The sequence below is a fragment of the Protopterus annectens genome, chromosome 8.part0 (genome assembly GCF_019279795.1).
Source record: "Protopterus annectens isolate FY-2018-M chromosome 8.part0, PAN1.0, whole genome shotgun sequence".
Classification (NCBI taxonomy): domain Eukaryota; kingdom Metazoa; phylum Chordata; order Ceratodontiformes; family Protopteridae; genus Protopterus; species Protopterus annectens.
The window spans coordinates 407,556,927-407,579,438 of record NC_056741.1 but is presented as its reverse complement, the minus strand read 5'-3'; the positions used below and the strand labels follow the sequence as shown (position 1 = coordinate 407,579,438).

Here is a 22,512-nt window from a genome sequence, read left to right as displayed (position 1 = left end):
AATGAGTGATAAACTTACTGAGGCCGTGTCAGTGAAATCCTTTAATAATAATTTTTTAACCAAGTGGCTGGGCTGGTCGCTGTAGTTTTTTTTTTAAGCTATGATTTCTGCCACAAGGTTAAGGATACTTGCAACATGTAAATATGTGGACAGTTCACTGTAACCAGTCAACCAACATATTTCTGAGAGGTGGGAGGAAGTGGAATAACCAGAGAAAACCCATGTAGACCCAGTTAGATCATGCAAGCCCCACATAGATTGCATCTTGAGGTCAAGGTGGAAACCAGGACCATGGAGCTGTGACTGCCTCATGTTCTCTTGACCACCTCTTTACATGCTACCAGGAATTATATACTCACCTCTCAACATTTTATGGATAGCTTGATGTGTTAGATAGTAAGGAACATAAATGGATCATCCAAACAGATACGTTTCTCCAGGACTTTAATGATTTGTTTGTATTTATGTGTATGTTTGTGTGCTCACTTATATGTGAGTGCGTGCGTGTGTGTGCGTGCGTGTGTGTGTGTGTGTGTGTGTGTGTGTGTGTGTGTATATATATATATATATATATATATATATATATATACACACACACACATATATATATGTATGTATACAGAGAAAGAGAGAAAGGTATATGCATTTGAATATTTTATTGAATTGATTTTCTGGTGATCCTTTGTATTTGGGGGGGGGGGTCATGGGATCTGATTATCTGTTTTATGATATTTAAGTTTGCTTAGAATGGCCTTTTGTCTGATTCATAAAGCCACTAAGTTAAAAGTGAACCCGTTTCAGATGCTGCTGTCATGTAAAGTGTTTGAGCAGAATTGAAAGAACTGTGTGCTGGATGTTATTAGATGTTGGTGTTTCCTGGTTTTATTTTTCCATGAACCATATACCAATTGTTTATGGACTGCTAAAAAATCCCTCCCTATTATTTCTTTGCACATTACCTACAGTTGCATGATGGAGAAGATTTTCCATCATTTGACTGGGTGCCTGGTTCACTGCAGTGTTAGTATGTTTGTAACTCCGTTCAGTGAAAAGGCCCCTTTGCTGTCATTACAGCAAGATGTCATAGTGACCAAGTTGGAATAGCATTATCAAAGCCTATAGGAACTCAAATTGTGTTATATTTGAAAAAAGTTTCTCGGAGTAGAAAACTCCTTTACCATTTAATCTTCTAAGAATGGTGTACTTTTGTTGGAAATGTGACCGATTCCTCCCAGTCACCACATTTCTCACTGAAAAGAGAACATGGCAAGGTTTCTGTTTTTTGCTGCTGTTCATCTGGACATTGAAATCATTTACAATGATTCTACACAGGCTTAGTGGTCCCATTCATGTATTATAGAATGTAAGAATAAGAAAAGAGATAGGTTTGGAATATATACAGTGTCCTTTTGAACAAAAAAAGAAAAAAAAAAGTAAGTTAAAAAAAACTGCTGTCTATGTCTGGGACTGGACTTATTTGCTTTTTCTAATAATGAATGGTCTGTTCCTTTTCTTCCCTGTCATTTTTGGCTCTGATGTACAATTTGAACATTCTTTGAATGAATACCATTTTATGATGGTCAGCTATTGTCATTCATCATATTATATTGTAATTCTTTGCACCTTACTCTACTCCACCATCAGTAGAATCACCACCAAACTATCTTACATTATCTCCAGGCTTGCCACCTCTCTTCTGTTATACACACATCAGACTAATTTTGCACCATAATTTTACTGCTGACCAATCACATCTCTCCCCACCCCTCCTTACCACAGTCCCCAAGGCAAAACTCCTAACCACATTGTCATATCCCACCCTGAAGTCAAAACATTTTCAACCTTACCTTAACCTGCTCACATATCACTAGATAACATACATATCTATTTACACCTGATATTACATTCTAACACACAAATACCACTTATACATTTTTTAAACCCACCGTCACAGATGACATGCTACTCCTTACCTATCTAACCTCTTTACTCTTAATTTTCAACCTTGCTACAAACATACCCCCCCACACACCAATACACATCGGCAACCTCCCCCAACCATCTCCCCAATAAACAATACAGCTTCTCACATATCTCCCTTCAGCTTTTCCCCTGTACCCTCCTATATTATTCAAACCACAAATTGTCCTCCTCACCATCTGTGAAACCACACTTGACACCAGTACCATCAACTATGAATAAAAAACACTTCCCATAGTTTTCAATCCTCATAACCTATCTACTCAAATGTAGAGACATACATCCTAACCCAGGCCCACCCTCTAATCCTAACAACAAGAGTAACCCCGAAGATTTAAACATACTTACACTAAACCTTAGAAGAATATATAATAAAATAACCCCACTGCATGCCTGGATTTATCAAAATAAACCTGACATACTAGCACTTACCAAGACATGGCTACACCCCAGTGTTAAAGACTCGGAAATAATACCTCCAAACTTTGCAATAACCAGAAGAGATAGATCTAAAAAAGGGGGTGGGATAGCCCTTCTGTATCCCTCTACACTCATCATCACACCCTACACCAGGAATATATCTATATTTTCTAATGCTGAGGTACTAATCTCTTTTTTGAACCTCAACACAGCAAAAATAATTTGCATAATAGTAATATATATCCCACCAGGTCACAATATACCAGTGTCAGAAAATATTTTATCCTAGACATCCCAAACAATAAACCTCGAAACAGTAATCTTAACAGATGTAAATGTTGATTGGCAAACCATAGCTTCCAATTTCTCAGCTTATCAATATTCCAACAAGATACAACAAAGATCTTACCTGCCAGTCCACCCTTGACTGGATCCTAGTATCCCACCCTGCCAATTACCCCTCTTTCGGTAGACTGCCTGGCTCCCTGAGCGATCATTTGCCAGCTTATTCCATTAGAACAAACTCCCAACAACTAAGACCACACACTGTAGAAACAGTTAGGAACTCAACTAAATTTTGTCAGCATAAATTCAGCTATCTGTTACGTAAAATAGACTGGACACCCCTTAAACAACTACCCCGTAATGGTGCTGTACTATACTTTAGTAATACCTTCCTTCACATACTTCATACACTAGCACACATTTGTATGAAAAGAATCAAAAAGAACTTGGCATCATGGCTCTCTAAGGAATGTAAACACGTGATGTAGCAAAGGGGCCTAGCCTGGATAACCTAGAAACTAAATAAAAATTAACAAAATCATGTCAATTTCACAACACTATGTAACCGAGTGACAAAACTGATCAACAGAGATAAGAAGTCATACTATACCAAGCTTCATCTCCAGCATAAAATCAACCACAATAAATTTTGGCGCTCCATATCTTCTCTACTTAACCCTGGAACAAACAGAGAGCATAACCCATCACCTGATATCCCTCCATCATAAATAGCCGACACCTTTAGCAAGCACTTCATAAAATCAATATCAGACCTACTAACAAGCACCCCTTATGCTGGACCTCCCCAAACGCTTCAACCTTGTCAGACATCAACCCTACACCATCAACTATTCTGACCCTGTCATTAATAACCCTCCTACTCAGCAATTTGTCTTACAAACCCCCATTCTCATTTCAGCCCATACCCACTGACAACATTAAGAAACTACTACAAAAACTAAACTCCTGTTCCACCTCAGCTGATAATCTCCCACCACACTACCTCAAACTGGCTGCCAACTCAATTGCCTACCCAGTCAGTATCCTTATAAAGGTCTTTATCTGAATCAGAAGTACCTACTATATGGAAACAATCTCGCATCACTGCCATCCACAAAGGAGGCAACTCTTTTGAACCATCCAATTTCCGTCCTATGTCCATCTTGTCACCCATATCCTAAATTCTTGAGAGAGGTATCCATCAGTAGGTAATGCAGTATCTGTTGCAAAACAAACTTCTAACCAAAACCCAACATGGCTTCTGACCCAGCCACAGCACAGCCACAGCCCTATTATCCTTTACAGACACCGTGAACAAGGCCAGAGATGCAGGACGCTATGCTGTCTTAATATTCATTGATCTCTACAAGTCCTTTGACACAGTGTCTTACCCCTTACTATTGAACACACTGTCTAACTTAGGCTTCTCAGATAACACAGTAAAATGGTTTCAGAGCTACCTCAAGGATAGTAAATAAACAGTGAAATGGTTCAGTGAACTCTTACCCTTTCTCCACAACCCTACTGGTGTCCCTCAAGGTTCCATCCTTGTACCCCTACTCTTCAACATTTTCACAAACAACCTTCACACTGACTGTCACCCTGGAACCCTCATTCAGTATGCTAATGAGTCCACCATAATATGTACCGCTCAATCACTACCAGAACTACTTTGAAAAACTCAGCAGTCCTTTACTGCAGTCGAATCATGGTTAAGAAATGCCTATCCCTTTCTTAATCCAAAGATGACTAAACTAGTATTCTCACTCCAAAAACACCTCCACTGTCACTGATGGTCACAATGGTTCAATGAACTCTTACCCTTTCTCCACAACCCTACTGGTGTCCCTCAAGGCTCCATCCTCAGACCCCTACTCTTCAACATTTTCACAAACAACCTTCACACTGACTGTCACCCTCATTCAGTATGCTAATGAGTCCACTATAATATGTACCGCTCAATCACTACCAGAACTACTTTGAAAAACTCAGCAGTCCTTTACTGCAGTCGAATCATGGTTAAGAAATGCCCATCCCTTTCTTAATCCAAAGAAGACTAAACTAGTACTCTCACTCCAAAACACCTCCACTGTCACTGATCATTTCAACATCCTTGCATCTGACAACACTCATAGAAATAGTGCACGAACCAAACTTCTAGGAGTTACCATTGACAATAAACTTTAATTCGACCCCCATATGCAACAAAGTATAAAGAAAACTCATCAAAAATTGGGACTCTTATATAGAAACAAACATTTCTTTACTGCAGCAACCAAAACCACTCTTGCAAAAATATTTTTACTTCCCACCCTTCTATACGGTGCCCCTATCCTAACTAGCTTACAAACTCCTACCCTAAGAAGATGGAACAATGCCACAACAAAGTTTGCCACAAACTGTAGATATCACACACACCACTATAAACCACTACTAGAACTAAACTGGCTTGAACTCCCTAACCAACTTGCCTTTATTCAGTTGTCCACCTTGCACAACCTTATTTTCGAGCCTACTGCCTGCCCTGCACTAGCCAGTGTAGTCACACCTTGCACACCAAATCAATCCCTACAGTCAGACAAAAATTTCTTAGCTGTCTCAAAACCCAGAAGAAAACCGGGTCACTCCCTGTATTCTTACTCTGTCTCTATACTATAGAATTCACTATGTCTAGCTATCAGGTATATCTGTTCTAACCCATTTCAAAGCCTCTTTAAAAAAATCATGTCAAAAATACCTGGCTCTGCTCCTGCATAAAGCCTGCCTAATGCTCAGCTCTTTCTTCTTCTTCTTCCACACTAACCTCATCCTCCTCTTCTGTCACATTTCACTCCCTCACAGTCTGCAAGGGCCTAAAGTTCTCCTAACTCCATCTCTGTTTGTATACCATATCCTTAAGTTACTGTTCAAGCTGTAATCTCTCTGTTCTTAACTCTCTCACTATCATTCTGCATCACCAACTTTCTGGTGATAATTGTCCTAGCTGAAACCAACATTCTATTTTTTCATGTAGTGTAACAGTCAATGTCATACAGTGCACTACCTACATACTAATTTTGGACACTATCTACTCGTAGGCTATGCATATGGTGAGAATGACTATTAGTATCCATGTTTTAACTCTATAGAATTGTCTAAATGTGTAATCTTGTGACCTAGTTTCTTTCAACTTAATTTTGTATAGTGTTTCTAATATTTGTATTGTATTAGATTATACTGTATTTATGTATGTGGAGCTTTTCTACACAGGCCTCTGCTCCAAATGGTTTCTGTAGACCCAGTCAGACCTCCCCGGTAAACAAATGTCAAATAAAAATCAATAAAATCATCAATTACTTAAAGGCTTTTAGGCTTTTTTGATGTTATTTTTATATTCACAATTTATGCAGCTTCTTAATGTTTTAAAGTCTACCCGTGCGACTAAGACATTAGGCTTCCTCTTCAAGAAGGCATGTAGTAAGTACTTCATTTATTACTAGCAACCTCAGGAGGCCATCCTCTGTAGCTCTATTGTACAGTCTTACACAGTCAAATAGAGAGTCTGCCATTTACATCTACTTTTCCAGGAGTATAAATTCCTGACATTTCTGTTGTCTTGGTGTGTCAGGTAACCTTGAGGTCACCCTTGCAGTGTCATTCAGTTATGGGGATTTTGTGATGTAAACATTTATTGGGGTGGTCTTGTTTTGCCAATTAATAAGGTCTTTATTTGGAATACATTCAGATGTCCTGTTTGGGAGATGGACTTCTTGGTGACAGTTTGGATTAAAAGCTGTTGTTTTTATACAACATGTACAATGTTAAATAATTTGAGATGGGAAGAGTATGCAGCATTTTGGGAGAAATGAATTTCTATTCAGCATATGATCTGTGCTTCAAAGAGTAACTGTAAGCTAGACAGAAGATATCAAACATTTGTTTGTTTGCTGGCTGACAGGTGTAGGCCAAGAGTCAGCAGTAATCATGTAGAGGAGAAGTTATAACCATTGCTGTCATGTACTAAGTTAGGAGGTAGTGTGGAGGAGGAAAAAATGAAGTAATTGAAAAAAGTTTATTAATTTGTTTGAGCTTGCTTTGCTCCCCTGCTTCATTTTGACAGCCATTCCATTTGTCCCACATCCATTACCAGGTCTGTTGTTCACTCCATTCCACCCCTGGATTATGAGTGATTAATAACTGGGCCTTATCTAGAATCTAAGGGCATTATGGGGAGGGGGTTGGTGCTGTCAAACATCTGCACTGCTGGGGGGGGGTCCTTTTATTGCCAACTTCCCTCCGGTTATGTGCATGCTTCCTGTGCCTCAGCAGAAGCTGAGCCATGTCTCCACCCTAATCCCCACTTTGGATTACTCCCTCTCTGTGATGTCATGGGGAATACCCACATAACCATCCACTCTCCTGGGATGGACACACCACCATTCCTTCCCTGCTAGCACCTCAAGCACCCGAGGCACTAATCAAACTCCATTTACCTAGGTGTTAGTCAGAACATTAATCCTCTATGTCATAGCCATTGCATGGAAAACAGTTTATTGACCTAAAATCCCAATCTGTTTCTTTTTACTTGTCTTTTTCACTTCACATTTATGCAAATGATTGTTTGCTTACTGTTGCTACTTGAATATGTATTTTTTTTAAAGATTTGTAAACCAAGTATTCATCTTAACCTTTCTTATCACATTGTCATGGTTGTACAATGTAATGGCTAGGTCATTTCTTATGTCTTAACTTTAGGAGTAGGAACTGGTTTGCAGATGAATGAGTGGAAGTTAGTAGGAGAAGGACTGTGCATTTTAGATGGAGGACTAAGCAGTTGTATAATTTTGGCCACAGAAGTCCACAAAACACTTCTGTCAGTTGAGTTAGCATGTATGTGCAGTATCTGCAGATTCACAGAAGAGATTTGCATGTGTATAATCCTGTGCTACTGCCTTACATTGGGGAATAGGTGAACAAAAAGAAATGCCCATCGGGACTGGAATAAAATTGACACTTTGTGGTTCTCCATGCTGTGTCTTTAGCAGTATATTATTTTTAATGCCATGTATGAGGATTTCCACTCTAACCTACTTGAAAATATATGGCATTGGTTTTCTGCTTATATGAAGTCCTAAGGGTTTAGCTGGGTTTGGATGTGCTACTGGAGAGAGGGTGAGATTTGTGAAATTGTTATATAAAAAGTTAGAAAAATTATTTATATAATTCATGTTTTTTTTTTGTTTTTTTTAGGGACACTGCAGGCCAGGAAAGGTTTAAGACTATTACAACAGCTTATTACAGAGGGGCTATGGTAAGTGCTTATTTTTTTCTCTATAATGTTAGTCTTTTAACATTATTGAGCCATTCTCACCCAGCAGTGAAATTATTTTTGTTCATGCCAGGAAAGTATTTTCTGTGCCCATTCTTCTTCTTCACACTGTCAACCATTTCCTTTGTCTATGTTCAAGCTTCAGAGATATGCTCTTACCCCATAAGCTAAATAAGGTGATTTGCTCTACCCTGCAGATATTCATAGATCATACCTCTCAACTGTCCAGATTTTTGCAGAATGTCCATATTTCTGCCTCTTATTTTTAGTCTGTTTCTCATAAAATATGTGGCTTTCTGGCAAATCCGCAAGGATTGAAGTCTCTAAATAATGACATATGTTTGGGTTTCAGACTTCATATCCTTCAGAAAATACATTCTAACACAAAATCCTGTTATTCTAGCAACTTTCTAAGTTTATAGGTTCATAGGTGTGTACTAGGCTAATGGCCCTGGAGCCTTTACAAGCCTAGCCCATAGAAGTATCCTGTCATTGTGCCGCCTGGCGTTCGTTCCCAGTGGCACTATCAAGTAGAGCCACTGGAGTGATCCCCAGAGTGAACTTTCTATTACCCATCCACTCACCAAGATTTCTCTTCAAGAGGGACAGTGAAGTGCTCTGCTTGACATGTATGGGAAGTCTATTCCAAAGCATGGGCAGTCTCTTGATGAGGAACCTGTCCCTCCAGCATGTTCTGTTGATTGTGGTAGTAAGGTTGAGGTCTCTGGAGTGTGTGGTGTGGAGGCATTGGGATTTCTTTAGATGTAGCATTTCTAACAGAGCTGGGGCAGACATGGCTTTGTAAGTCAAGCAGAGATCACCTCTAAGTAGACGATATGAGACAGAGAATAGCTGGAGTCTTTTGAGTCTGTCCATGTAGGGTATGTGTTTAATGCCTAGGATCCTCTCTGTGAGATACTTCTGTGGCCATTCCAGCTGTTGCAGGTGTCTAGTGAGGTACATGCCAAATGGGGCATTATACTCGATGATTGGTCTAATGATGGAAGAGTAGAGCGAGATGATGACCTCTTTCTTCCTGGAAGAAAAACACTTGGTAATGAGATGTGCCACATAGAAGGACTTTCTGACCACAGTGGCAGTGTGGTGGTCGAAAGAGTGGTTGATGATGACCCATTTTTTTGCGTAAGGCTTAAGGCCATGGTTTCGATATTAGTCGTCATTCTCAGTGAGGTTTTTCTGTAGGATGTCTGCATCACTTGGGGAGTTAATAATGGCTCCTAGCTTGCAGTCATCTGTCAACTTGGTCAGCCAGAGTCACTTTGTGTTGACCTGGACTTCTGAGAAGTAGATGCTGAACAGGAGAGGACCCAGGACCGATCCCTGTGGAACTCCACTCGTGACTGGTAGGCAGTCTGACTTGGAGTCTGCAACTGTCACACTGTATGGTCTATCTGTGAGCCAATTTGCAACCCAACTAGTGATATAGGAGTTGATGCCTAGTTTGTTGAAACAAAAAGCAAGACGGACAGGAAAATAACTCTGCACAAAATAATTTATTTGTAAGTGCTTTCGTTCATGTAAATACAAGAACTTCATCAGACAAAGTAAAACTCATACACATAATTTAAATACCATTCATTCATTTGCACACATCACTAAAAGGTAGCAACCTCTTAAAAGCCCTCCAAAATTTTTAAAGGTACATACCTCATTATAGTTAAATATATATTTCTAAAATTCTATAAAAATGTCTGTAAACATGTCAAATTGAATTATTAAAAAATGTATGAAAAAAATACTATTAAAGTAAACTCCAAACATTTTGATAGTCTATCTCTCTAAGGATTTCAATTTTAAAATACAACCCAGAGAGACATGATCGTTTAGCCCAGGGTACACACAGGCATTTCATTTTAACTGCCAAAACAGCTCTTTCTCTTCTGTCCTTAATTCCCAAGGGCCACCACTAATATTAAACTCCTGTGTATACCAAGTGCAAAATGTTTGGAGTTTAATTCAATAGTATTTTTTTTCATATTTTTTTTAATAATTCAATTTGACGTTTACAGACATTTTTATAGAATTTTAGAAATATATATTTAACTATAATGAGTCACGTACCTTTAAAAATTTTGGAGGGCTTTTAAGAGGTTGTTACCTTTTAGTGACGTGCAAATGAATGAGTGGCATTTAAATTCTGTATATTGACTTTTACTTTGTCTGATGAAGTTCACTGTATTTACATGAAGGAAAGCGCTTATGAATAAATTATTTTGTGCAGAGCTATTTTCCTGTCCGTCTTGCTTTTTGTTTCAACCATTTTGGGGTTTTTTTTGCCTTGTTTAGCCGTGTTTTGTCCGGAATGGATAGTGGAAATAGCTTGGAATCACAGTTATTTACTCAAACTCCTCTTGGTAATTCAACTGGAGAGAATCAACTTGGAAATTTAACAGCTCTAATTCAGCAGTTAACCTCTGGTGTGGACACTTTGGCGAGAGGGCTAGATATCACGAATGTAAGAGAAGGCAGCAACATCGTAACTAACTGGGTATGTAACAATTCAAGTGATCAAGGTACAGGACTTGGGCTTGGATATACATCTGTATCCTCAGCACCTTTTTTGTGTTCTTTTGTATTTTAAAATTGAAATCCTTAGAGAGATAGACTAGCAAAATATTTGGAGTTTAATAGTATTTTTTTCATTTTTTTTAATAATTCAGTTTGACAATTTGACATGTTTGTAGACATTTTTATAGAATTTTAGAAGTATATATTTAACTATAATGAGACATGTAACTTTAAAAATTTGGCGGGGTTTTAAGAGGTTGCTACCTTTTAGTGACGTGCAAATGAATGAATGGTATTTAAATTCTGTGTATTGAGTTTTACTTTGTCTGATGAAGTTCATTGTATTTACATGAACGTAAGCACTTACAAATAAATTATTTTGTGTGGAGTTATTTTCCTGTCCGTATTGCTTTTTGTTTGAACAGTTTTGTTTTTTTTTTGTTTGTTTTTTTGCAGTGCTGATGCCTAGTTTGGTGAGTTTATCAATAATTCCCAAGTAAGGAATGGTATCAAAGGCCTTGGCCAGATCGAGGTAGGCTGCCTTACCTTCATCTACAGCCCTGGTGACTGACTCAAAGAAATCAACCAGGTTGAGCAGGCATGATCTCCCTTTCACAAAGCCAAATTGCATGGGGTCTAGAGTTTGGAGATTTCCTATATCTTTTTTAATCAGGTCCATGATGATGCGCTCTATAGCTTTACATATCAGATTCATCAGGCTAATGGGGCAGTAATTCCCAGGGTCTGTAGTCACTTCCCCTTTATGGAGAGGGATGACTGTAGCAGTGTGCCATTCAGTAGGGACAAAGCCTGAAGTGAGGCTGTGACTGAACAGGGCACACATATGTAGTGCCAGTTCGCTTTGTAGTTCATATAGAACACAGCCAGGGATATTATTGGGTCCCATGGAAGCTGTATTCTTGGCCGTGGACAATGCAGCTTTAACCTGTGTTGCAGTAATACTGGGTACCTGGCATTCTTCCAGTACTGTGATTGGTCCTTTGGGGGGGGGTAAAGTTGGCACTGAATCTGATGGCCAATATGTTGGCAATATCTGTTGGCTCAGTATAGGAGGTACCATTGGCAGTAACTAAGAGCAAATCTGGGTATTGCTATGGAGGTTCTTGATATAACCGTAGAAGGCGTTGTTTTTAGTGTCTGCCGCAATTCTGCCTTCATAGCTGGCTTTAGAGGATTTGTTGAGGAATCTCAGCTTTTTGTTAAGGCTAATAAGGGACTTTTTCCAGTCTTGGGACTTCACCTTTTTCTGCAACAGTTTCATCCTTCTGTTGTTCCTAGTTCTGTACTAGGCTAATGGCCTGAGACCTTTACAAGCCTAGCCATAAGATTACCTTGGCATTGTGCCACCCGACCTTAGTTCCCAGTGGCTCTGTTGAGTAGAGCCACTGGAGTTATCCTCGGGGTGAATTTTCTATTTCCCATCCATTCATCAAGATTTCTCTTGACGAGGGCCAGCAGGGTGCTCTGCTTGACATGTATGGGAAGTCTATTCCATGGCATGGGCAGTCTCTGGGTTATGAACCTGTCCCTCCCAGTATGTTCTGTTGATTGTGGTAATGAGGTTGAGGTCTCTGGAGCGTGTGGTGCGGAGGGATTGGGATTTCTTTAGATGTGGTATTTTTAACAGAGCTGGGTCAGATATGGATTTGTAAGTCAAGCAGAGATCGCCTCTAAGTAGGTGATATGAGACAGAGAATAGTTGGAGTTTTTTGAGTCTGTACATATAGGACAAGTGTTTTAGGCCTAGGATCCTCTTTGTGAGGTACTTTTGCGGCCTCGCCAGTTGTTGCAGGTGTCTAGTGAGGTACATACCAAATGGGGCATTGTACTCGATGACTGGCCTAATGAGGGAAGAGTAGAGGGAGATAATGACCTCTTTCTTCCTTCCTGAATACAAAGCCCTTAGTAATGCGATGTGCCACATAGAAGGACTTTCTGACCACAGTGGCAATGTGGTGATCAAGAGAGGTTGCTGTCAACCTTTGTTCCCAGACCTCTTATAATGCCTTCTGTGTTCAAGTGGAGTACCATCGATGTGGTAATACATGGGAACCGGGTTTTTCCCAAAGGGGATGATGACACATTTTTTGGCATTGAGCTTAAGGCCATGGTTCTCACACCAGTCGTTGGTCTCAGTGAGTCCATTCTGTAGGATGTCAGCATCACTTGGGGAGTTAATAATAGCTCCCAACTTGCAATCGTCTGTGAACTTTGTTAGCCAGAATCCCTTCTTGTTGGCCTGAACTTCAGAGAAGTAGATACCAAACAGGAGAGGACACAGGACCAAGCCCTGTGGGACTCCATTCATGACTAGTCGGCAGTTTGACTTGGAATCAGCTACTTTCACTCTGTGAGTTCTGTCTGTGACCCAGTTTGCAACACACCTAGTGATATTGGGGTTGATGCCTAGCTTAGTGAGTTTTTATCTGATTCCAGAGTGGGGAATAGTATCAAAGGCCTTGGCCAGATCAAGGTAGGCTGTATGATCCACCTTGCCTTCATCCACAGCTCTGGTGACTGACTCAAAAGAAGTCGACCAGGTTGAGCAGGCATGATCTACCCTTCACAAAACCAAACTGTGTGGGATCCAGAGTTTGGAGATTCCCTATATCCTTGTTTATTAGGTCCACAATGATACGTTCCATAGCTTTGCATATCAGACTCATCAGGCTAATGGGGTGATAGATCCCAGGGTCTGTAGTCACTCCTCCTTTGTGGAGAGGGATGACTGTAGCAGTGTGCCATTCAGTAGGGACAAAGCCTGAGGTGAGGCTGTGATTGAACAGGTCACACAGGTGAGGTGCCAGTTCACTCTGTAGTTCATGTAGAACACAGCCAGGGATATTGTCAGGTCCCATAGAAGCTATATTCTTGGCCTTGGACAGTGCTGTTTCAACCTGTGCAGCAGTAATACTGGATGCCTGGCAATCTACTGGTATTGTGATTAGTCCTTTGGGGGGGGGGTGGTAAAGTTGGCACTGAATCTGTCGACCAGTATATTGGCAATATCTTTTGGCTCAGTGTAGGAGGTACCATTGTGCAGTAGCTCAGAGCAAATCTGGGTATTGCCATGGAGATTCTTTAAATAACTATAGAAGGCCTTGTGGTTGTCTTTACTATCTGCTGCAGTTCTGTTTTCATAGCTAGCTTTAGAGGATTTGATGAGGGATCTCAACTTTTTGTTGAGGCTGATAAGGAAGTTTTTCCAGTCTTTGTACTTCACCTTATTCTGCATCAGTTTCCTCCTCCTCCTGTATAGAGTTTGTTTATGGCAGGGGACCACCAGATTGGCTTCCTTTTTTTGGAGGAGAGCGTCTTTGTTCTATTGGGTATGGCGAGATCCATGCATTTGTGTACATGTTCGTACAGTGCATTGGTGTATAATTCAGTGGTCATGCAACTATTCTCCATTTGCATGGGTGCCGTGAAGTTATCCACCTTTGTTTTTAGGAGCCCATTTGGAGAAGTTTTTCATGGTGGTTACCTTTGCGGGGGGGGGGGGGGGGGAGTGATGTGGATTTCCAAGGTGATTACTTTGTGGTTGGATCTAACTAGGGAGGAGTTGACTTTTGACATAGAGCAACGGTCGCCCATGTTAGTAATGACCAGGTCAAGGATATTGCTACCTGTAGTGGGGGTAAGAATGAGCTGGTCCAGGGCACTGGAATTAATTCCAGGAAACGTTAGGCAAGTGTATTGGTACATGAGAAGTTTTCCCAGTTAATGGAGGGGTAGTTGAAGTTGCCTAGTGTGAGAGTGTTAGGTTGGACCCTATTATTCTCCAGGGTGCTTAGGAACATGGAGTGTGGGTCTTGGGACATGGTTGGGGACCTATAGCAGGCTACAACCTGAATTGATGTCTTACCCAATGTTAGCTGCACCTGAAGTATCTCTGATGCGTTATGTTGGGCTACCAATCTGGAGGTGTGTGCATCCTTTATGAATATGGAAACACCACTGCTTTTGGAGCTTCAGTCCAAGTTCTGGGGCCGAAAGGTGTGGAATGAGCTATAGCCTGGTAGCGCAGGGGTGCCTTCTGCTGCTTTAAACCAGGTCTCTGTTACAGCACAAATGTTGATGTTCTCCATTTTGAGGAGTGCCTCGAGCAAGTGCATCCTGAGATTTAGACATCTAGCAGAGCAGCGTGACCCACAGACTGCATTTATTTATAGCTGTTACTGTGGTAATTTGGTCTTTGGAACACCACCTAAAAAAGGCACTATAGGGGTGGCAAGAGCCTTGGCCAGTACCCGGAAACCCAGGGGTGACAGATGCAGGTCATCCCAAGCAGACAGATACTGGATCCCCTTTGAATGACAGCAGAAACTTAGCCAAATATTGAAGTGAATAATTTTTTGTTTGTACTGCGGTATCATTCTGGGTGATGGTAGGATACTTCTCAGGGCTAGGGTCATACCTGCCTGGGCCACATAATCCGAGAGCTCCACCATGTCTCTTTTCAGGTCGTCCAGGGAGGTGCATCTCAGGTCATTCACACCCACATGGACAATGACAGAGTCATACTTGTTGTGGAGTGGACCTGAGTGCTTGTGTTGTGTTGGATTCTGGCACCCGATAGACAGCAGACTGTTACCTTCCCCTTATTCAATCCAGTGAGTGGGACATCTGTGTGCATCACTATTGAGTCACCTATGATTAGTGTATTGGGCAAGGTGTTTAGCCTTAGGGGCTTAGATTAAGGGGCACATTGTGGAGGTGAGCTATATGTCCTGTGCTTTGTGCTGTGTTGTGGTGGTCGAGTGCATTTTTGTCTTGGAGGTTTGTGCCGTTTGGGTAAATTTCTATTGAGAGCCTCCGTGTAGGTGGGTGTGTGGTTTGTGTTTTTATGTGAGAGCTGTGATGGTGGATGTTCTGGAGGGCTATGTGTTCCATGTGGTGTGCTGCAGGTATTGACCTTCTCCTCTTGACCATCTAGTCCAGTCTTGGCTGGAGAGTGCATAGCTTCCATTTTGGTGATATAAGTGCATCTCTCACAAGTCTGAGTGTTGGGAGGTAAGAGGAGAGGGGTTGTCTGTGTACATGAGGCAGTTGCTACACTGCCTCAGAATGCCCAAGTGCACCAGGTTAATAGGAGAAGACACAGGGAACTGCCTTTTAATCATGCCAGGATGGATGGTCATAACTACTAAGTACTGGAGCTATTTCCATGAAGAATGACTAGTGCTGATGGCACTTAGGTGTGCTACAATAATTTCTACAAAAACCTCCTGAAGTGCAAAGTGGTTAGGCTATTTGAAGTGCAAGAGAGAAAGAACTAGCAAGATCTAAGGGAAAAACTGAAGAGCAGACTTTCTGGCACCGGTAATACTTTACCTCAACTCGGAGCCACTGTGCGGAAGTTAAACAAGTGCAATCCTGTGAAAACGTGGGCTTTTCAACCAGAAAGTTGAAGGGGGTGGAAAAACTGCCCAAACGGCCAATAAACTGCAATTTCTGGGCCAGAAACCACTCCTCTTGTGGTAGATAGGCTACCTAGTGCTTACCACTCCCACTGACAAGCTAGAAGGCTTCCCTCCAACACAGAAAGGCTTGGGGGGGGGGGGGCTCGGAAGCTTATAAACTGTCCTGGATACAGCAAATCTGTATCTGGACTAGACTAGTTACAGGAAAGGCAGGAAAGACGCTTAGAACTTTTTTGCGCATTACAAAAAATCAAATAAACCAGACAAAACAGTCTAAAAACATATACGATAAACATTCTACTTGAAAAACAACTTTAATAAATGATTAAAAATAACTATAAAATAACTGGTAAGCACTTTCATATAAAAGCATTCTTTACAATCTGTCTCTACTTTTGGACCTTGGCCCCCCCCCCCCCCCCCCATTTTGTTAGGCTTTGTCCATATTTCTTGAACTATGAAGTTCAGAGGTATTAGCAGTCTGTGAGTGGTCATTATGCACATTTAACTTACATTTTATTATTCCGTTATTGTACATTACAAAAAAGTCTTTTTTTTTTTTTTTTTTCAAAACCACTTTAAAGTTTTCCTTTTCATTCATTCCAGGGAAACTATATGCATTCAGTATCATCTGCCAACAATATTCCTTCCAATCTAACTCATCTTTCGCCTCTAACCTCTCACTATAATTAAATACTTCATCTATTATGGAGGTTTTTATATAGATTATTGAGTATGTTCTTTTTGAATTTTTGAGGCTTTTATGTAGATTATTGTGCATTACCTTACTTCAAGCAGTTAGTAGCTGACTGCATGCTGCTTCTACTCTTGTTGATAATTTAGCAAACCATTGCATCTTAGCTTACATACATTCAAGTGGCACTGGCCATACAACATAGAAGAGCAAGAAGCATTCCATTTTCATTTGTTTCCTTATAAACCACACACTATTTCTAACTCTTGGCAACTGTTGTCCCAAGCATTAATTCTAATGCTGCACCACTGCGCTCTCTCTTTTTTGTGTTACATATTTAGAACTACTATCAACGTAGAATTTTTACTGCTGTTAAACTTATAATGCATTGAGTGTCATGCTCATTCTCCAGTAATGGTTAAATTGCATCCTAGTTCAGTGCTACTCTAGAATGAGACCAAACCTTAACAGTGATTAGAAGGTTCCTTAATACAGAGGATAATGATTAGGTGACCAATCATAATACGCTTGTGTTTGAGATGTGGATGCCAAGAAATTCATCTCAAGAATGAAGCTTGAAAAGTGAATCTTGGCATCCATGTGGAGGACACATGCATTTTTGTTAGAGTCAGAGGTCCAGTCATAATTCTTTGTAATGTATAGAGATTTTACTTCTCCATATACTACTATTTAGTCTAAAATTAAATTAAAAAAGCACAATATGTTCTACCAGCTGTGAAAGCTGGTAAAGCAGCAGGGAATTGGTTGATGTCCTTGCATATTCCCTGTGTAATGGCAGAAGTTGGATCCAAAGTACTTGATGTACTTTAGAAAACAGTTGGAAGAAATGGGAGTTGGAACAAAGCCATGCTGTTGCAGTTTTACTTGTAGTACAGACATGATATTAACAGTGCCTGGGGGGTGCTTAACAGTCCTCTAAGCATTGTTAAGGTTGAGTCTCATTCTGCAGTAGCTCTTAACCAGAGTACTGTTTAACAGTTTTGTTTGTTTGTTTTACCGAGTAATATCTTTGTGGATTATCACTTATGACATAGGCAATCATACATTTATATAAATGAAAACAAACTATATTGACATATTTTCAGTTGCAAACATTATACATCACATACAGTCTTGTATACAGTCGTTGTCAGTCAAACATTACATAGCTCATTCAGTTTCTTCCTTCCTTTAAACCTCATTCCTCCTCCAGAACATTATTCTGCATGTATTGTTCCCACAATTCCCATTTTTTTTGGTGCAATTTGCTCCTACTCTTTTCTAAAGATCCCACTTCCAAGTTCTTTTATCTCTGCTACTATATTCATTACTTCTAGTATGGTTGAGTTAGACATTGATTTCCATTTTCTAGTAATTGCTTTTTTGGAAGCCAGCAGAAAAGGCAATTCTAATTCTGTATCACAGCTCAAAAAATAATTTCCTTTCTTACAGCAATTTTCTCACCCAGTATTTCTGACAGAGTAGTCTGTAGGGAATTTTTAAAGTCTGCCAACTCATTACACTTCCAAAAATATGTCCTAGTTACCCCTCACTTCTCCATCACACCTCCAGTATTTGCAGTCTGCCTAAGGAAAAATTCTGTGGAGTCTGTTTGAAGTATAAAAATACCTTTGAAAACACTTCCAAGCAAAGATCCTAAGTCTTATAAACTTTGTTGTATATTTGGAGCCATACATATATCCTCCCATTGTTTCTTCATGAACTGCTTATCCAGTCTCTCCTCCCAATCTTTTCTAACCTCCTCTGATGGATTGCTATAGTTATCATGCAATATTTTATATGCCCTACAATATTTTATATGCCCTACTAATTTTCCCTTTAACAACAACTTCTGTTCTAGATTCTACTAAAACTTCTACCAGTGCTGGTCATTTACTTAGGATCCCCCTATTCCTTTCTATTTGTCTATATTCTGATATCAGTCCTTGATAGGGAAGGCAGTCTCTAACCTACACTCCAAATGAATTCTTGGCCTCTTCCAATTCTATTAACTTTAGCTCTCTAATTATTTACTCCCGGTGCAATACCTTGGTTCCTTTGCCAGTTTTCTCCAGAAAATTCCAGCCCCCTCTTGTTTATTCTGTGTAGCCTTAATTTATTAAACCTTTATTTTTTAGTGGAATCACAACCCTTTATGAACTACTTCATAATCCTCTGTATTGTACATCTGATGCTGGAGATGCATCCCGGGATAACATATACACAGTGCATCGTTGTATCTTGGTAGAAGGCTAACACCTCACACCAGTCAATGAACCTGGAGGATACAATTACATATTTTACTACTGACCATTTTCAAGAAGGATGTCACAAAATTATTAGCTGCTGTTTCCATTTTACTCCTTCTATATACAGGACTATGTCTTTAAAATAGTTAAGTATATTCTTGTGATGTTTTCATGGAGTGATGCTGGGACAGCTATGTATGCAACATTTAACAAAATAAGAACTTCAAGTTTTATACAACAGTACTTATTTTCATGCCCAAGTCATAATTTCACAGTCTGTTTTTAAAGGAAAACTCCATCTTAGAACTGAAAAAACTTATTTTTTCATTGTATCTTTGTTTTTTAGCTATTTTAATGCATCAAAAGCACTCTTAAGTGCTTCTTTTACAATTTTAATGTACTTCTCTCAAAAGGGCGAATGCTGGGACCTGCCTTGGTAATGTGATCTGATTTTCTTGCTTTCATTCCTTCTTCCCAGAATGCATTTCAAGTCCTCTTTATATGACTCATGCCAGACATAAGGAAGTGGTGCTGTCTTCTCATGCCATTAAAATATAATGGCAGGACAGTGAAACACTGTCATCTAAACACACCTTCTGTAACAGAGCTGCTTCTATGTTTACCTGACTGAGCCTCATTTGTGTGTCTGCCAGAGCTTGTTCTATGCTATAAATAGCTGTTAGCTACTTGCAGCAAAAGAACGCAGATAAAAAACAGGTTTTTGTAAGAGGAATCTTCTGTAGTCCTAAAAAATTGACAAAAACCCGCTCATGCTGATGTGTGAAAACTCTCACTGCAGTAAATGATGCGTGCTGTACATTTACAAGTGACAAGTAGTAGGACTCTAAACTTAGTCTGTCTGCTACTTCCCAATGCCTTCAGTGGAAGGAAATGTGCTTTACTAGTTCCTCAGTTATTTCTGTCATGTTTACCCTCCTTTTTTCTGTTTTATATTTATTTATACTTCAGTAACCAGGAAAGTGAACTGGTCCCAGGACCCTTTTCAGCCACAACTTAGACTACACTGGCAAAGATAATGATTATTAAATGCACTTATCAATACAAAGAAAAAATACTGACATAAAGACATTGACCAAGATTGCATGTGCCACTGTGTGACAGTGACCAAGTAAGTCACTGAGCAACGTTTACTAGGATGTGTACCTTAATAATGCTTAACTATACTATGATGCTTATTATAAATAATTAATTGTATACACACATATATATAGTGTGTGTGTGTGTGTGTGTGTGTGTGTGTGTGTGTGTGTGTGTGTGTGTGTGTGTGTGTGTATTTCTGTATATAAAGTACATGTGTACAAAACCGTGTGTGTGCGCGGGCGCGCATTTAAACACAGTTAAGTACTTCTGATTTCCTTTTTAGTGTTCTTAATGCAAGGGCACATAGTAAATGGATGTTAAAGTAATTCAGCTGTATATTATGGTTGCACTCTGACAAAGTAAGGACTGACTCAAAGTCAGTGAGAATCTCTTACAGTGGATCTGCATGTACCAGATATGCAAACTCCTCTGGAAGGATGTCACAAATAAGCATAACAGACCTTTTTATGAACAGTATCAGTGCACCTAGTTGATAGGGTTGCCACCTGACTCTCAGCTGACAATTGCCTTTAAACCCCTGACTGATCTAATTGCTTGTTTTGATATGAAAGGGGAGTGTTAAGTTCTCCTCCCCTCTGCAATGAAAACAGTGGAAACAGTTCCACAGCTTAGTGTCTTTTTTTTTTATACCAGCTGCTATGTTCCTTACATTAGCAGGATTAATTGCCTATCTACGATTGACAGCAGTACTTGACAGGGTAAACTACAGGTTTAACTGTGTCTATGATATGTCATGCAGGTGAAGACGAATTCCTCTGCAAAGTATATGAGAAGTTGAGTTTAAAAAATAAGTAGATGGGCTTTCCCTTCCTTTGACTCCAGTTCAAGGAAATAAAATATTTAAAAAGTACAAGCAGATTTCTGGTACCTACACAATGCTGGAACCGTATTGTAGGGAGAAAAAAACTAACGATTGAGTTAAACTGTATGAGAGGGTAGAGTTTTCCTTTAACAGCTTTTATATTTATTTCTCTGAAAAGACATTTCTTGCCTTATTCTGATCCAACCTGCAGATGTCAGTATCTGTATATATTACTTACAGATTTTTTTTTAATTTTCAGGAAAAGGCACCAGAATACTGAGATTTTATGCAGCAATGGCCTGTGTTAAAAGCACAAAAGCCAAAGTGATAGCAGGATCTTGATTCTGTGTGTTGTCAGTCTGCACTGTGGTTTTGTTAGACACTTTAAAACAACAGAAACATCACTTAGAGGAGCACTCTGTTTAGTAGTTTTGTTGTCATGAGAACACACTTTTGTACAATTCTGATGTTTACTAACTTTGTTAACCAGAAGAAAAAGGTCACTTCATCTGTGTCAGGGCTAGCCACTCTGCGGTATAAACATTGGCTGTAGGTCATTTGGTCACATTGACTAATGTTGATGTGACACCTCGGCACCATGTAAAAATGGGAAAAGGGGTTGGTGATGACAGTAGAATGTATAAAAATCTGCATTTTTTTAGTTGGAGGTGCAGCAAATATGGAAAATGTGGAAACTGTATAAAACCTCAATTTTTTTTTTAGTAAAAATGCAATTAAATTGTGCAATGGGAAGTAAGTACTGTGGGAAGAAATAGCCAGGGAATAGGCTTGTATAGGCCCTAGGGCCGATAGTCTTGTACCAACCTATGAACAAATATGAAGAGCAGTATAAAACTGCAGTTTCTAGTGGAGATGCAGCAAACATGGAGAATGTTAGATGCCATGTAAAATGTGTTTTTTTCCATAGAAGTGCAGTAGAGCTATGGCAGTGGAAGTATTTCACATACATATTAGCTGAGGCTCGAGTTCCTTGGACTACTTCCTGCAAAGAAGTCATGTTTATCTCATTTGAGATTAGAACTTTCTGGTAACCTAGCAGGAAATACGAGGATGCAGAACTTCATTAGCCAAAGCAAATGGGGGGGGGGGGTCTTGTCTGAGAGGACTGTGCTAACAGAATACTTGCTAGTGTTGGCTTATTTACGTCATCTCTCTCAGGCTTCTTAAAGTGTGAATTATTTTCTTCTAAGTCAGTTAGTTGGTGCCTTCTGGAAGGTTTGACTTAATGAATCATTTAGTACATTTTCATTTATTTTCTCTGCATTTTGAAACTTCTGATCAAAGGTAAATGGAGTACACTCATCATAACACTACAGATGGCTAGCTACTAGACAATGTATTATTACAGCAGTTCAGAATTTGACATTTTTGTGTGCAGTAATATGTCTGTATAATTAATTTTTGAATTGTATTGCCAGATTTCTCTAACAAAATAATGTTATTCAGTTTCAAAATTGTGTTAGACTGCTTATGAATTTAAGGGCAGCCACAGCAAGCTGGTGAATTTACACTCACCTTTCGAAGTGAGAGACTGATTAGCTGTTGTTACTATGAAATATATTGTAAAAATAAGAAGAACCACCAAAGGCAACGTATCAAGTAGATATCCAGGAACAAACTACCATATAAATTAGAACAGCAAGTTTATTTGAAAATAA

General features: G+C 39.6%; 1 protein-coding gene across 1 annotated transcript in view; it reads left to right on the top strand.

Annotated features, from left to right (window-relative positions):
* RAB13 (RAB13, member RAS oncogene family) overlaps positions 1-22,512 on the top strand; it is a 999,793-nt gene that overhangs the window by 556,099 nt on the left and 421,182 nt on the right. The window contains exon 3 of the mRNA XM_044079917.1: positions 7,915-7,975. Coding sequence (XP_043935852.1) covers positions 7,915-7,975 — 61 coding nt within the window. The remainder of the gene's footprint in view (positions 1-7,914; positions 7,976-22,512) is intronic.